Source organism: Agelaius tricolor, unplaced genomic scaffold, assembly GCF_023055355.1.
Source record: "Agelaius tricolor isolate 1412-34295 unplaced genomic scaffold, bAgeTri1.0.p SCAF_30, whole genome shotgun sequence".
Taxonomy (NCBI): domain Eukaryota; kingdom Metazoa; phylum Chordata; class Aves; order Passeriformes; family Icteridae; genus Agelaius; species Agelaius tricolor.
This window is the reverse complement of record NW_027269290.1, coordinates 2,183,876-2,199,463: the sequence shown is the minus strand read 5'-3', so window position 1 is coordinate 2,199,463 and position 15,588 is coordinate 2,183,876. Positions and strand designations below refer to the sequence as shown.

General features: G+C 54.2%; 1 protein-coding gene across 1 annotated transcript in view; it reads left to right on the top strand.

Annotated features, from left to right (window-relative positions):
* The window catches only part of LGR6 (leucine rich repeat containing G protein-coupled receptor 6), a 172,777-nt gene extending 164,583 nt beyond the window's left edge, over positions 1-8,194 (top strand). The window contains exons 17-18 of the mRNA XM_071450206.1: positions 4,058-4,138; positions 5,655-8,194. Of these exons, the coding sequence (XP_071306307.1) occupies positions 4,058-4,138; positions 5,655-6,892 (1,319 nt within the window). The 3' untranslated portion in view covers positions 6,893-8,194. The remainder of the gene's footprint in view (positions 1-4,057; positions 4,139-5,654) is intronic.
* The last annotated feature ends 7,394 nt before the right edge of the window (positions 8,195-15,588 follow it).

The window sequence follows — 15,588 nt, the reverse complement described above, 5'->3', positions numbered from 1 at the left end:
CATCATTAATGCAGCCCATTCTGTAGCAGTGCCAGTGCAGATAGTTGTGGGGTTTGCCCAGCAAATTATGGTGTTTGTGGGAAGATCTTGTTTGTGACAAGGGCCACAAACCTGCTTTTGCTCAGTCTCTGATGTCCCAAAGGATGCTCTCACCTGGCCCTGTCAGCAGACCAGAACCTACCCCAGGGTCCAGGGCCTCCAGGCCAGCCCCAGCACCAGAGGGGAATGCTGGCTGATTCTAAGATGTGCCAGATGAGGATGTTTGCAGCTCATAAAGGCTCCTGTTAAAGCATTGGATCTGTGTTGATATATCAAAGCACAGAGGTGCAAATGTGAAATCCACAGGAACACCATTCCTTGTGATGTGCAGCTTTTGCAGATGACTCTCCAGACCTCCAGCAGCAGGGTCTGCTCTTGATGATATGGGGTTTGTGATATTGCTGTTTTACTTAATTGATCTTGGCTTTATTTCTGTTCTCTGTGCTTCCTTTCTGATGGCCACTGATGGTATTTGGCTGGGTTATATGAACCTTGTAACACTTCCTCATTAAAGAGGAGAAAAGCTCCCAAACATTCCTTTCATGTAAGAGGGAAGGTGGTCGGTCTGCTGGAGAGAAAATACCTCAGGGCTGTGTAGCAGCAGGTCCAGCCAGGCTTGTCAGGGCACTCAGGACGGTGTGGGAGAAACTGAGAGAGGGACAGGGAACATTTCCAGGCAGCTCTGTCCTCTCAGCCTTGTGCATTGCTCCCAGTCCCTCCCAAAGGAGTCCCCAGAACCTCAGCTGGGCAGTGAAAGGCAGCTTGTCCCAGGCAGCCATGCAGGGACAGCAAATGGCTCCCAGCACCCAGCCCTGCCTGGCTGTGGCTCCTTCAGCCTCTCCTGCTCCCATCCCAGCACCCATCCCAGCCAAGCCCAGCCCTGAGGGAGCACCTGACTCCAGGCCCAGAGCACACAGTGGTGCCACGGACCCCAGGGCCAGATCAGCTCTTCCCCACCCCCTCAGGGCCCTGGGTGCTGGGAACCCCCCCACCCCACCTGGGTATGTCCATTCTCATCTGAGTAACACCCACCTGGGGCCCAAACTAGAGTGGTCAGTGCACATCTCATCATTCTGTCCCCTTGTCAACATGGATAGTTAAGGTCTCACTGCCAGCACTTTCAGTGTTTGGGATATCACTGAATTCTATTCTATCACTGAATTCCCAAACTGAATGGGTTAGGGAAGAACCTTGAAGCTCTTCTCATTGTCCCCCTGCCATGGCAGGGACACCTTCCACAGTCCCAGGTGGCTCCAAGCCCTGTCCAGCCTGGCCTTGGGCACTTCCAGGGATCCAGGGGCAGCCACAGGTTCTCTCCAGCTCTCTTGGCACCCCTTTAGACATGGAAGGGTCTCTAAATCCTGGGGCCTTCTCTTCTCCAGGCTGGGCAATCCCAGCTGTCTCAGCCTCTTTGGATTACAGCTGGCAGTGTTTAGCAGACACCCCTGCCCCAAGTCTGCCCCTGTGGCTGACCAGGAAGCCAAGGATGGCTCAGGGACCTGCCCCCAGGACAGCCCCCAGCAGCTCCCAGTGGTGCTGCAGAGGAGGGCAGGAAAAGTGCCCTGGGGCACTTCCATCACCACCCCAGCACCTCCCTTTGGGACCTCTGGTTTGAGGATAGGAGGGGATGAATTCACTTACAACATGTGTTTGCAATGATGGAACAAAGCTGTGGGACGTGAGAGGGGAGCACATGTGTGTGATATCCTGGGCACTGGGACACTGCTCCCCCAGCCCAGCACCTCCAGCAGCTCCTGAAGTCACTAAAGAGCTTCTGCAACCACCTGCAAACCCTGCAGGGCCCTTAGAGACACACTTCTGCTTCTGCCATTCAAAAAGCTACTCCGGACCCCAGACAGGATCTGCCCAGGCCTCTTGTAGCCACCCTCACACCGAGGAGAGGGCAGGACCCTGCCAGCCCAGGGGCTGCCCTGGCTGAGACAGACAGGACTGAGCAGGGAATGAACAGACAGCACAAAGGGGAACAGCATTCAGCCCAGTGTTTTCTGTTCTACCCCTTCCCCAGCAGTTCTGCACCTCTTCCTCTCACTTGACTTTTGGTACAGGCAGCTCCTTTCTCATGAAAGGGCACTACTGGCAAAGAGGGCTTTTCTCATAAGATCTCAGAAAGTGGAGGCACCTCAGCAAAATTCAAACAAATAACTGCTTCTTCAAAATCAATGCAGCCTGCCTTGCTGGGACACAACAGCCATTTTCCTTTCTCCACAGCTCCCAGGCTGCAGAGGGACTGGTTTCTAGCAGAGAGGGGTACATTTTTCACTTTGAATCCCACTGTGCTGACTAAGGATTGCTTTGTAATTCCCAGCAGGCTCAGTAGTCCAGGCAAAACAAGAGATCATCCTTCACTTCAGGAAAATGTTTAACCTGGGCTTAAAACCAGGCTTTGAGGAGAAAATGGATGGCACAGGTTACACTTTCCCAAGGGCTGGGTCTCAGCAGAGCACAGAAAGGCAAAGCTGTGTCTGTTTTATTTGGGTATCGTGACTGCACATCACAGCCTCCTCACTGTGGCTGGAAAAGACACTGGAGATTTATAAGACTATAAAATACAAGGATGAAATATTTTTCCATCCCACTGTGAGGGTTTCCTTGCCAGGCTCCAAAGCAGCAGCAATATTTCAATTCTTACACAGACAGATTTTAAAACTGACCTTTTTTTCCAGAGCTCCCTGAAGCCGAGAAAGCCATGAAGCTTGTCAGGAGGCACTAAAGATAGCACGTTATTTGTCATCATCCTTTAATCAAATAATCCCAGTCACATTTTCAAACACAGCCAGGGAGCACAGCTCTTGAGAGGCACCACTTCTAAACAGATCAGACACATAAATCCCTCTCAGGCCAGCCTTATCTCCAGCACTGTGGAGATTTGCCTTCCTGGCCAGTGTCTAAGCTGCCAGGTGCACACCTGGGCTCCAGCATCAGTCCATTCATCCAAGACAGAGTTCATCCCACAGCCACAGATCCAGCTCTCTGGCTACCAGGCTGTAGCAAGAACAAAACCACATCCTTTCCCTTTCCTCCTGCTGGCAGAATACCCTCCCAAGGTCTCCACTGGGAGCTGAAGGCTGTGCTGGTGCCACGGCTGGGAAGGGGGCAGCAGGACAGAGCTGAACTCACTGTGTCCAGCCAGCAGGACTTTGGGAACAGGAACAAGGAACAAAGCAGAAAAGTTGTAGATGATGCCATTCACCCTGGTGACAGCCTGCACTGAACACACAGCTGAGGGCTCAGCCCCATTCCCTTCCAGCAGCTCCTTCTTCAGCCAGGGGCTCTGCCTGACCCTCAGCAAGCCCCAGCCTGGCTCAGGGTGCAGAGATGCTGGTGCAGGGCTGGGCTCTGCAGCCTGGCTGCACAAACCCCATGGCTGCAGAGTCTGCAAATCCCTCAGCAAATTCTGGGAACATCCACAATCAAAAACAAGGCACCACAGTCCCAAGGTTTTACAGGGCACAAAATAACACAATAAATGTTGTGTTCCCTTGTCTTTTGCTGAGGAACTGCTTGGTGGTGGTTGCTGCTGACAAAAAATTTGTGCTGCAAAAAGAGGCTGATGGTTCCCTCTGAACAAAGCCCCAAAATCCCTGTTGATGAACAAATATTGGACAAGGCCTGCCCAGAAAGCTCCCATGGAGAAGCTGCATTTGAAGGCTTTGTGTTCTGTAACCACACAGGCTGGAGGATTTCGTTACTTTTAATGAAGAGTGCTGGGAGGAGGGAACCACAGTCACACAGCTCTGGGATCTGGGGCTCTCACACTTCAAATGTTGGGAGTAACCTAAAAACAGAGGGGTTGGCTACACTGCAACCCATCAACGTTTACAAGATCTTCTCCTCTACAGCAGTGACTGCAGGGGACAAACTGCACACCAGCACTGCTTTGAACTGGCTGGGAAGGTCTGTGTGCAGGACAGGCAGCAGGAAAAGCACCTGGCCCAGTGAGCTCTGATGGTTCTGCTGGTTCTTCTCTGAGCACCATCTCTTGTTCTTTCCTCCCCAGATGACCTAGATGCAGATGATCTTCAGCTGGACCTTGAGGAATCAAAGCTGCACCCCACAATTCAGTGCACACCAAGCCCAGGTGAGCAGCCAGGGAAACCCTTTGAACAGAGCTGGGATCTTTGAGCTTCTCTCAATGCCCAGGATCCCCCACGACCTTTCAGATCAGAAGCCTGATGGATTTGGCTTAGGCCAAATGAGGGACAGGTGAGGAGTCTCCTTCTCCCCACTGGATGCAGCTGCTCTCCCAGGAGGGGATGCCCAGGAAAGGATAGGCCTGAGCAGGAGCCCCAGGTACCACCAGCTCCTCCATCCACTGCCCTGCTGCCCTCAGCTCTGGCTCTCCTCTTTCCCTGCATGACTGACACTCAGCTTTGCCTCATCCAGCCTGGAATATTGCATGGCAGCCTTGTCCTTGGTGTCCTGATCATACCCATGGCACTGCAAACTGCAGGGACACTTTGCTCTGTGTCCTGAGGAAGGGGAGCAGGGAGGCACTGGGCTGCACATGCTGGCTGGGGCTCAAGGAAGTTTCCTTCTGATTTTGTCCCTGTTCACAGCTCAGTGGGGTCCCACACAAGCACACCTGGAGGCTGGAGAGGTGTGGTTCCAGCCAGCCTGCTGTGGGACACTGGCAGGGACAGACCAGTTGTTCCACTGAGTTTGTTGCAAAAGGAATAAGATTTCAGCTGAGGGCATGTCCTGCTGCCTGGCACTCTGAGCTTCACCTCCTTTGAAATGAAAAAGCTTTCTCCATTTCCCCTAATTTTTTTGCTCTCTACCACCTAAAACTTCTACTGCCCTGGTTATGTTTTTGCTGAGCCACTCACTGAAACATCCCAATCCATCTCAGAGGTAATTTTATACCATTGCCCACTCTCTCTTTCCCCACTTTCTTTTTTCTTTGGCAAACAGCTTCCAGACCAGTCCTCGTTTTGCCCCTCCATGACCTTCCTTTACTCACTCCCCGTCCATCCACTTCTTTCTTTCTCCTGACATCCTTCCATGTTCTGCCTGCCCAGACCCCTCTGTCCCTTCCCTACCACCCCAGCTCCCTCCCTCTCTCCCTCATGCCCAGACACTTCACCTCACAGTGCTCATCCCCATTCATGCAGAATGAATGAAGAGGTGCAGACACCTCTTATCCAAGGTCTTGAGTGCACAGAGAGAGGCTGGCAGTGCCAGAGCAGGATCCTGGCAGATCTCCACACCACCAGCTCCCAGGGGGAATGTGAGGAGGAGCAGGTAATGGCAGAGGGGCCCAAATGCCAGGCTCATACCAGGAGTGTTGGTCAGTCTGCAGCCACAACCTTCTTACATTTTAGGGGCACTGATCATTTTGTTGCTTCTTATATTTTATTTTGCCCCCACCCTGCACCTTCTTCCCACCCTAGACAAGATCTGAGAGGGTGCCAGAGGCACTCCAGTGTGGGGGCAGGAGCACAGGGGAGAGCCAAGAGGCAGCTGCAGAAGAGGGGGGACAATGTCACGTTTTCCTTGCCAGCCCAAGGCACTCATGTGGCTCGTGGGGCCAGGAGAGAGCTGGGACTTGGAGAGAAGCAGTGCCTCTGGGTGTAACTTTGGGGTTTGTCTTGCAGGTCCCTTCAAGCCCTGTGATCACCTGTTTGAGAGCTGGATCATCCGCCTGGGAGTCTGGCTCATCGTTCTGGTCTCGGTGCTCTGCAACGGGCTGGTCATCCTGGCTGTCTTTGCTTCCCCCAGCTACCTGTCCCCGGTGAAGTTCCTGGTGGGCTCCATCGCTGGGGCCAACCTGCTGACGGGCATCTCCTGCAGCATGCTGGCCCTGGTGGACAGCCTCACCTACGGCCGCTTTGCCCGCTACGGCGCCCGCTGGGAGACGGGCGCGGGCTGCAGGGTGACAGGGTTCCTGTCTGTGCTGGCCTCCCAGGCTGCCATCTTCCTGCTGACCCTGGCTGCTGTGCAGTGCAGCCTCTCAGCCTCCTGCGTGCGGGGATATGGCAAGTCCCCATCCCTGGGCAAGGTCAAGGCCGCCGCCTGTTGCTGCCTGTTGTTGTCCTCTGTGGCCGCTGTTCTGCCTCTCTTCTCCATTGGGGAATATGGAGCATCCCCTCTGTGCCTCCCATACCCCATCCCAGAGGGGAAACCCACCAGCCTGGGCTTCACCGTGGCCCTGGTGATGACAAACACGCTCTGCTTCCTGACCATCACTGGCACCTACATCCGCCTCTACTGCAGCCTGCTGAAGGGGGAGTTCAGCGCTGTCTGGGACTGCGCCATGGTCAAGCATGTGGCCTGGCTGATCTTCACCAACTGCCTCCTCTACTGCCCAGTGGCCTTCCTCACCTTCTCCTCTACCCTCAATCTCTTCCTTATCACCCCAGAGGTCATCAAATCCGTCTTCCTTGTGGTCCTGCCCCTGCCCGCCTGCCTCAACCCCTTGCTCTACCTGCTCTTCAACCCCCACTTCAGAGATGACTTCCGCCTGCTGAGGCAGAAAGGGCAGGACAAGGGCAGCTTCCCCCAGACCTGCAGGGCTGATGACATGGAGAAAAGCTCCTATGACTCCACCCAGGCTCTGGTGAACTTCTCTGACATCGACCACATGTGTGAGACACCTGATTCCCTGGGAGTGCGCCCCATCCTTGACAGCTACAGCTTCCCCTCCATGGCGCTCATCCCCTGCAGGCAAAGGGTGGGCACCAGGGGCAAGGAGAGGGGCTGCTCTGAGCATTGCCCCTGCCTCAATGACAGTGAGGTGCTGATAACTTCAGAGAGCCAGGATCTGTCTGGCAGCAGCCTCCGGATAACCTTCTTCCCCTCCCCAGCCACGCCGCCCTACACATCTCACTTATAACCCTCCTGGGAGCAGCCATGGGAACGGCCCCACAGCCCACACTGAGGGCCACCACCAGTGCCCAGGGGCCAGCAAGGTGACACAAACGGCTCCCTGAAAAGCACCAGTACGACCTGTCTACCCTCATCCCCATCATACCTGCCTGGGCAACAGGCACTGCTCTGCCAGCTGCCCCTGGCCTAGGAGGGCTCTGACTGAGCTCCAGACACTCAGGGCTGGCCATGGGTGGAGACAATCCCTGTGTGAGTCTCACTTCTGCTAGGAACTGCCTGGGAGAGAGCCCCACTGGCTCAGGAAGTGGGTCAGGGAAACCTCCTCCTGCTCACCCTGCAGCATCACCAGCCAGGAGGAGCCTGCAGCAAAGCCAAGTTTGTCTTCCCAAGGCAGAGACCTCTTGGCCAAAGCCATGGCTCTGTGGCAACCCCTGGAAATGGCCACCTGCAATGACATGGCCGCCCACAGGCACCCCAGGCCTTGTCCTCTAGGGCTCTCTGCAGGTCCCACACACCCCTGGAAATGGGCTGGTGCCTGTCTCACGCCACCAAAAGCAGCATATCCCTGTGTACACCTGAGTTTTGGACACCTCTACTTTGGGAATCCCCACTCATTCCACTGGGAGCCTCATGGGTTGGACACCACCCTCACTTCCAGCCAAGACCAGGAGCTGGGGATGCTCAGTTTTTCAATCTGACCCACAGTGTCTCACAAGGGGTCTCTGAAACCCACAGCAGCCAAAGCCAAACAGTTCCTAGAAAAACCCATGTGCTCTGCCTGAGGTCACCCAGCAGCACCAAGCCAAGGCACCCACGGGCACACCAGGCTCCCTCCACCCCCCTTCAAACAGCACAGCACACCTGGGGCACTCCTGTCTGCAGCCACCTGGCTCCTGGTCAGACATGGTGAAAATGGGGTCTGGCTGCTGCCTCATTGCCCCCAGACCTCACCCCTGGAAGAGGCTCTTGTTCTGGGTACATGTCCCACACACGGTGGAGCCATTTTGGGCACTGCATGTGCCTTCTCCTGTTTTAAGGGCAGGCAGCTGGTGTAGAAGGAGGAAACAGAAATCAGCATTGTAGGATGGTGGCATCAGGAGGACACAGGCCACTGGGAACAGCCTCAAATCCACTCCCTGCAGCTCAGGGATCTCCCAAATCCACTGACTCCATCACAAACCCTCCCAGTGCCACCCAGTGCAGCAGGGAGCCCTGTGCTCAGAGCTCAGGCCTGGGCAAAGCTTTGGTTCTGCTGACGTTACTGCAGCTGTTTGTCACTCATTTTCATGAGATAATAAATGAGCCCTGTTGCTGACCAGTGGCTGGTTTCTGTCCTCTTTCACATGAGGAGACCTTGGTGGTTCCCTTGGCAGCTGCTGTGCCTTGGGTGCTGCCTGCACTGCCCAAGTGAGAGCTGGGAAATTGTGTTGTGTCCATGTGAGTTGACACCACCCTCCCCACCCCTGCTCTCAGGAGGGAAGAGCCAAATCACCTTCATGCAGCAGGATTGTGGCACCAGGTGCCTCTCCAGGTCCTGTGGACCAGACTCCTGTGAGCTGTACCCTGGGATGTGCTGCTCAGGGCTTTGAGTTCATGACCAGGACAGATCTGTGGCATCAAAGTGTAAGGACATCATGTAACAGGGTCTATGCAAAGCCAAACTCACCAGACAGAACCTGGCTCTGCTTCCCTCCTCTGCACTTGAGGCTTGTGGTCTTATCTCAAGATGAAAAACTTGAGAGATACCAAGAAATCAGAGACACAAGATCCAAGGATTAGAGAAGAGGGTGGGACCCCCAAATTTAGTGACAAAATCCAAAGCTTTGCTACAATCTTCAGGTGGGAACTGTGAAAAACATGGCCTGTTGTGAGACTTGAATCCTGATCCAGACCTCTGATATCCTACACATGCTCAAAATCCGTTTTCATGTTTGGCTCATTAAAAACACAGAGCCATTTTCTTCCACGTCCTTAGGGCTGCTCACATGCACAGGACTGGGAAAGACTCATCCTAGGTTGATTTCCAGAAACAAAATGCTCCTTTGGAGGTGGGATTAACCTCCTGGAGCTAGTTCAGAGGAGGGCTACAAAGCTGATTATAGAGATGAAGCAGGGGGAAAGGTTGAGAGCATTGAAATTGTTCGGCCTGGAGAAAAGAAGCTCTGGGGTGACTTAACTGGGGCCTTCCAGGACCTGAAGGGAGCCTGCAAGAAAGATGGAGAGAGACTGCTTAGAGGGCCTGGAGTCACAGGACAAAGGGGAATGGCTTCAAACTGGCAGGGAGGAGGTTTGATTAGATAGTGGGGAGGGAATTCTGGGCTGTGAGGTGCTGAGGCCCTGGCACAGGGTGCCCAGAGCAGCTGTGGCTGCCCCATCCCTGGAAGTGTCCAAGGCCAGGATGGACAGGGCCTGGAGCAGCCTGGGGCAGTGGAGGTGTCCCTGCCATGGCAGGCATGGGGCTGGATGAGCTTTAAGGTCACTTCCCATCCAGGACAATTCTATCCCAACACAAACTCAAATTCCCCAGCACATATCCTTACTCCATAAGGAAATCTTGAATTGGAAGACACCCTAAAATAAACCCCACTGCCACTGGCACATTGAGCATCATTACAAGTCACACACCAACTGCAACAGTCCTGAAACTTGCCTGAAATCCCCTGCCCTGCCCTGCTGCTGGCAGTACCTTCAAGCAGTCACTGAGGTACCCAAGTGCACACAGGGCAGAAGGTGTCCCCAGCAGAGGGACATGTGGGTTCTCCAAGGCTCTGGGCCATCAGGGGACAGCCCCTCATCACAATGGCAGCAGGAGCTGAGCAGCACTGTAGACAAGAGCAGCATGATGCTGCACAGCCAGTGCAGCAGAAATGGAGCCCCCAGCAGGTACATGGGGTTCCCAAACTGTCAGATCTTGTGCACAGCTCCTGTACATGTCAGGCTGCCACGGCTGGAGAGGCTGTGGGGTAGAGGCAACAGCTTCCTTTCGGGAGTGCACAAGTTACAGCCCTCATCCAAAGGGTCTCTATACAGTTTCAGCCTAGCAGGTGTCTCAGGTGGTGGCCAGTGTGGGGCACAGCAATGGCAAACAGCTACAGACACCCTTGCTGGCACTCAAGGCAGAGGAGCAGGGAGCCAGGCCAAGGCTGGCTGGAGCCTGGCACAGTCAGGTTCACAGGGCTCAGGCTCACCACCTTGGGAGCTGGCTGAAGGGAGGGAGAGCATCTGAGAGAGGAGGACCCTGAGATAATGACAGGGCTGACACAGGTGAAAGCATTGCCCTTCCCATGAACAATTCCCCCAGGAAGCCATGGAAAGGTCCACTGTGGTCTGCATAAAAGCTCTCTGGGTTGTGTGGGCTCCTTGATCAATGGGGGACTTCCCACGCCCTCTTCTCCCAGATGAAGCAATGGCCAGCAGCCCTGCAGGCCCTGTCTGTGCCAGAGCCAGCCCAGGCCAGGCAAACTGAGACCCTCAGCACCTCACTCATCTCTCAGGGCCTCCACAGCAGATGCTGCCCATGGATGTGCTGACCATTACTTGAGCTCACCCAGGATCCCCACTGCACCCTTCTTCTGCCTCACTGGTGTCTCCAGGCACGTGCCTGGAGGGTGTCCCCAGTGAGCCAAGGACAGGCTGCAGGGCATCTCTGGGGAAGGAGACACAGAGAGAGCACCAGATCACCCCAAAGGGCCCTGAGCCCCAAAAGCAGACATGCTGTAAAGCACAGGAGCTTTTCCTCACTGTTCAGGAGGAAAGAGTCCCTTGGCTCCATCCAGGGAAGCTCAGTTGCCTCTGAAAGCCAGTGCCCATCTCCTGGCAACTCAAGAATTGCCAGCTCAGAGAGAACAAAGCTCCTTGGAGCACTGCTCAATGCACCAGCCAGGATCCTCTTACCCAGCTCCCATGGGCACAGAGCCCTCCCACACTGCTGCTGCACGGGCTGTCAGGGGAATTTAGCTGAGCACAAGCTGGCTGTGGAGCAGGGATCTGCTCCCTCTGCTCCCCAGAGCCCATGGCAGCAGACACAGCCTGAAGGCCTCTCTGAGCTGTGCTCCTTGCAGGGTTGCTAAGGGGAAAGGAGGGAGCACAAACACAGAGCACATCCTGTACTGACCAAAGAGGTGCCTGAAAAACAGTGAAAGGCTGTGGATCTGCAGATGTGCAGGAAACAGAAACCAGCACCTTTCTAATTCTGCTGCAGGCCATAAATCCAGAATATGAGCTCTCTGGAAAATGCTCATTGAAGTGCCTTTCCCCTCATTCTAACAGTGTACATATCTTTCCACTCTACCAAGCACTAAGTTCAACAATTATTTTTTAAAATTTTAAAAGTAAAAGTCATCCCACACCACTCCACCTCCCTTCCTAGCAGCTGGTGTGGTCTTTACTGATGCCACCCTGCCCACCTTTGGGCAGCTCAGCCCTCAGCCAGGTGTGGTACCTGGGGTGACCCTGGGCTCTGCAGGCAGCACATCCCACCTGGATTAGCCAGTCCCACCTGCAAGCAGGACTCAGCTTAGACTGTGTCACCCACTTCTGGCCACCAGCACTGGTGTGAAATGACTTCAGCAAGGCCAGAACACTGGGAAGTTCCTGCTCCCCATCCTCCACCAGCAAGAGCTCATGAGGCTGCTCTGCTGCCTCCTCTCTGCTCCAGTCAGGTGAGACCCCACCTGCAGCTGCCTCCTCTTCTTGGGCCACCAGCACAAGGTAGATGTGGATCTGTGGGAACACATTCAGAGGAGGCCACTACACTGACCACAGGGCTGGAGCCCCTCAGCTCTGCAGCCAGGCTGGAGGAGCTGGGGGTGTTCACCTGGGGAAGAGACAACCCCAGGGAGAGCTCAGAGCCCCTGCCAGGGCCTAAAGGGGCTCCAGGAGAGCTGGAGAGGGACTGGGGACAAGGGATGGCCTGACAGGACAAGGGGGAATGGCTTCCCACTGCCAGAGGGCAGGGATGGATGGGATATTGGGAAGGAATTCTTGGCTGTGAGGGTGGGCAGGCCCTGGCACAGGGTGCCCAGAGCAGCTGTGGCTGCCCCCGGATCCCTGGAAGTGCCCAAGGCCAGGCTGGATGGGGCTTGGGGCAGCCTGGGTTAGTGAAAGGTGTCCCTGCCATGGCAGGGGGTGGAATGAGTTGAGCTTTAAGGTCCCTTCTGACCCAAAACATTCAGATTCCATGATTTTAAGTGGAGCTAGGCTGGGAGTCCCACTGTGATAAGGCCACAGTTCTGAGCTGATGGGGACACACTGCAACAGCCCAAGTGGGCAGGAGGGCACTGAGGTGCTGGGACAAGCTGAAAGGGAGGAGGCTGAGGCCATTGTGGGCTGCATCTTGGCTGAGGAGCAGTGTTGGGGGTGGCAGGGTAACAGGCACAACTGCTCTGGAAGCCATTGTCAGGGCTGGGCACCTCTGAGGTTTCCCCTGCACGTCAGCAAGGCACTGCCAGGACACCCTGAAGGGCAGCCATGGCATGTGTGAGGAGGATTTTGGCCCTGAGGGACCCGGAAGCATTGTGTAGCAGGACAATGTGGAGGCACGCTCAGATGGCCGCTCTCCCCTCGTCCAGCCCTCCTGGCTGGAGATGTGCAGCTCCTCTGAAACAAAGCCAGCAGAGCAAGCACCCTATGGGATTGTTTTTCAATCTCATTGTTTTTTCCACCAACATTGTGATTTCTGTAAGACTGGGCCATGATTGGGAACGTGTGGGATGGTGGCACGGCCGTGGCCATGGGCATGCAAGTGATGAGGAACAAACTGTGCGTGGGGTGGCAATGCCTGGCACTGACCTCCTTGGAGGCCAAAGGAAAACAGACATTTTGGAGAATGCAAGCCCATCTTCAAGACTGGGATGGACCACACATCAGGTCTGGCAGGTGACCTCAGCAGTTGCAGGTCAGACCTGAGCAACCAAGGGGTTAACACCTTGTTCCTGCTCTCCAGTGACACAAAACCACATTCAGTTTCTCAGGCAATCTCTTCCATTACTGTCCCAGGCCTGATGGCAACTTCCAGACTCTTGTTCACACAACACTTGCTGGTTTGAACTCTCAGAAGCAAAACTGAGGCACTTCATCTCAGCTTTTCATCTGTGAACACTTTGTTAGCTATAATTCCTGCTGGGATCTTTTCCCTCCCATCCAGTCCCAACTTTTCTCCATATGGGCACTGTGTTCCCAGCCCTGAATGCCCACACATCTCTTCCTTCCATCACAGACCCAGGAAAGGGCTGCTGGTTGTTGTAGTCCAGAGCAGGAGCATCACGAGGATCAAATAAATCAGCTTTTGTTCTCCAAGTGAAAGACATTGTGATCTTCAATCTGTACTGCCCATGGTGGAGGCTTCCCTTGTACCTGCTCCACTCCATGGTCTCTGTCAGAGTCTCAAGGTGAAACAGTCAAAGATGGGCAGACTGGCACAGGAAAAGGTGGGATCTGATGGATGGGCTCACAGAGGGCTCAGCTACAAAAGACACAGGGTTGGACACCAAGAGAACTGTGAGCCAGGGAAGGGCATGGAGCAAGAACCTCGTGGTGTCCCATGCTGGGTAAAGGCCACATGGAGCTGCCCCTCCCCAGAGCCTTCAGGCACGAGCACAGTAACTGGGGACCCCAGGGCTGAAGCCACACATCCATCTGAAATCTGCCTTGCTTCAGCTGGATGTTTCCCATAGGCAGAGGAGGTGGAGGCACCACTTTGAGAGGTGATAGCCAGGAGCATGGTGCAGAGATTGGAAGGGGCTGAAGAGTTAACAGTCTGCTCTGATTCCTCTGGCCAGTACACTCTCCTGTTCTGGGAAAGATTCTGTTGGGAAGCAGAAGTATTCTTGGAAATATTCTGCTCAGAGATTTCTTAGACCTTGGAAAAAAGCAAAGTGTGTGAAAACTCTCTCCATCTGTGATCCCAGGTATACAGCAAACTCCAGACCTTGCATCTTCTCTTCAGATGTATTGAGGATGACATTGTACTGTCAAGTGGACATTAGGAAAAATCACTTAGGAAAAGCTGAACTCCCAATGTGAAAAGCCAACCTGGAAAATTGTAAAAAGTTCCAGCTTCCTGAATGCCTCAAAACTGGAGTAACTTCCCTGCAGCTGTGAGGAAGAAGAATCCCACTCAAATACTGGTCAGTCACAAACTAAGTCAAACACCTCAACCTCTTCTGGGACTACCCCCTGCCCCCGGGACACACAGGGCTGAAAGAATTAAGGTTTGTCTGGGGCAGGGTAATGGGTAATGGTCACAATGGTCACAATTCCTGTCCTAAAGGGCTCCCAGGGCACAGGTGTCAGTGACACACGGTGATTAAGGATGCAGAGAGATGTTTTCTGAAGCACTTTGGCATCTATTTATCAATGGAAACAGATGCCCAGGATCATCTGACTGCTTGTCCAGCCTCAGTGTGCAGTGAGGGACGGGGGCAGCTGGGGAATGCTGCAGCTGCCTCTTCTCCTCCCCAGATACTGACTGAGACATGTCCTTTCTGCAGCTCCACAAGGAATCCAGCAGCTGTGCTCACTCAGGAGTGAGGTTCCTTTGGCCCCCCCAGGTGTGTGTAAAAGCACAGACAGCAACCCAGAAAGAGTGAGGACACTCTGCCCTTTGGACATTGGCTGCAGGGGGGTGCAGCAGGAGCTGCACGTTCAGGACATGGGTCAGATCTGTAGAGGCAGCTGGGCAGGGGTCTGATGGCTCGACCTGGACACCATAACCTTCTTAGAGAGAGGTCCTGCAAGAGACAACTTTCTAGGGGTTTCAGGTAGTCCCTCAGCAAGGGGCAGCCAGCTCAGCTCTTAGCAGGGATTTCAGCTCTCAGTGATTTCAATTCTGCCTTGTGAGGTGTATCCAGGCCAACACAGGGACAAAGAGACAGGAGCACCATGTGGTTGTTCCACAGAGTTCCTTTATTCCAGCACCCTGCAAAGGAGGCCAGGAACAACAGCTCCCTGCTGAACTGGGCAGAAACTGGGGTTTTATGTGGAAAAGCAGGGGTGGTTCCAAGGGGGAAAAACCAATTGGTCCCAAAAGTCTACATAGGGTTCCAAAGCATGCTGGGAACTCACCGTGACCAAGGAGGATTTCTCAATCCAGGAGAGTTTGAGAAAATCTTATCACAGCCCATTCAAGGGATACCTCTCCAAGGGAGAGGGCTGGCATGCCCATCTGTCTCCACAATATCCATCTCCCCCATGCCACAGTGACAGAGCTCTTGGGATACTCTTGTACTGCCAGCCTTTTATGGGAGTCATGTGTAGGGGCATCTCTGAGAGGTCCCACCTCACCTGGTGTGGGGATGCAGAGGGCCCTGCATCACCCACCTGTGGCAGGTACTGCTCAGAAGCAGCAGGGGATATCCCTTTCCCTTCAGAAGTGAGGAGCAGCAGCTCAGGTTCTTCCTTGAGTAGCCTGAATAGAAGAGCATTAAAAAATCAAACCTGGTCTTTCATTACTCAGTGTGGTTTCCATCACTCAAAACTAACAGAGTGGAATGCCAGGCTGCCAAAGTACTGCAGCAGTGCTAAAGAACTGTCCATTCATTTATGACATCATTGGCACAGGGACTGTGACCATCAGGACAATCAGAATCCAATTTTTATTTATTCCTTTTCAAAGTGTTCTGAAATAAAATGCAAGATCAGGACCCACCAGAGGGCATGGGAGATGTGGTCATCACAAGGAACTCAGTGCTGGGTGTGAAGGTA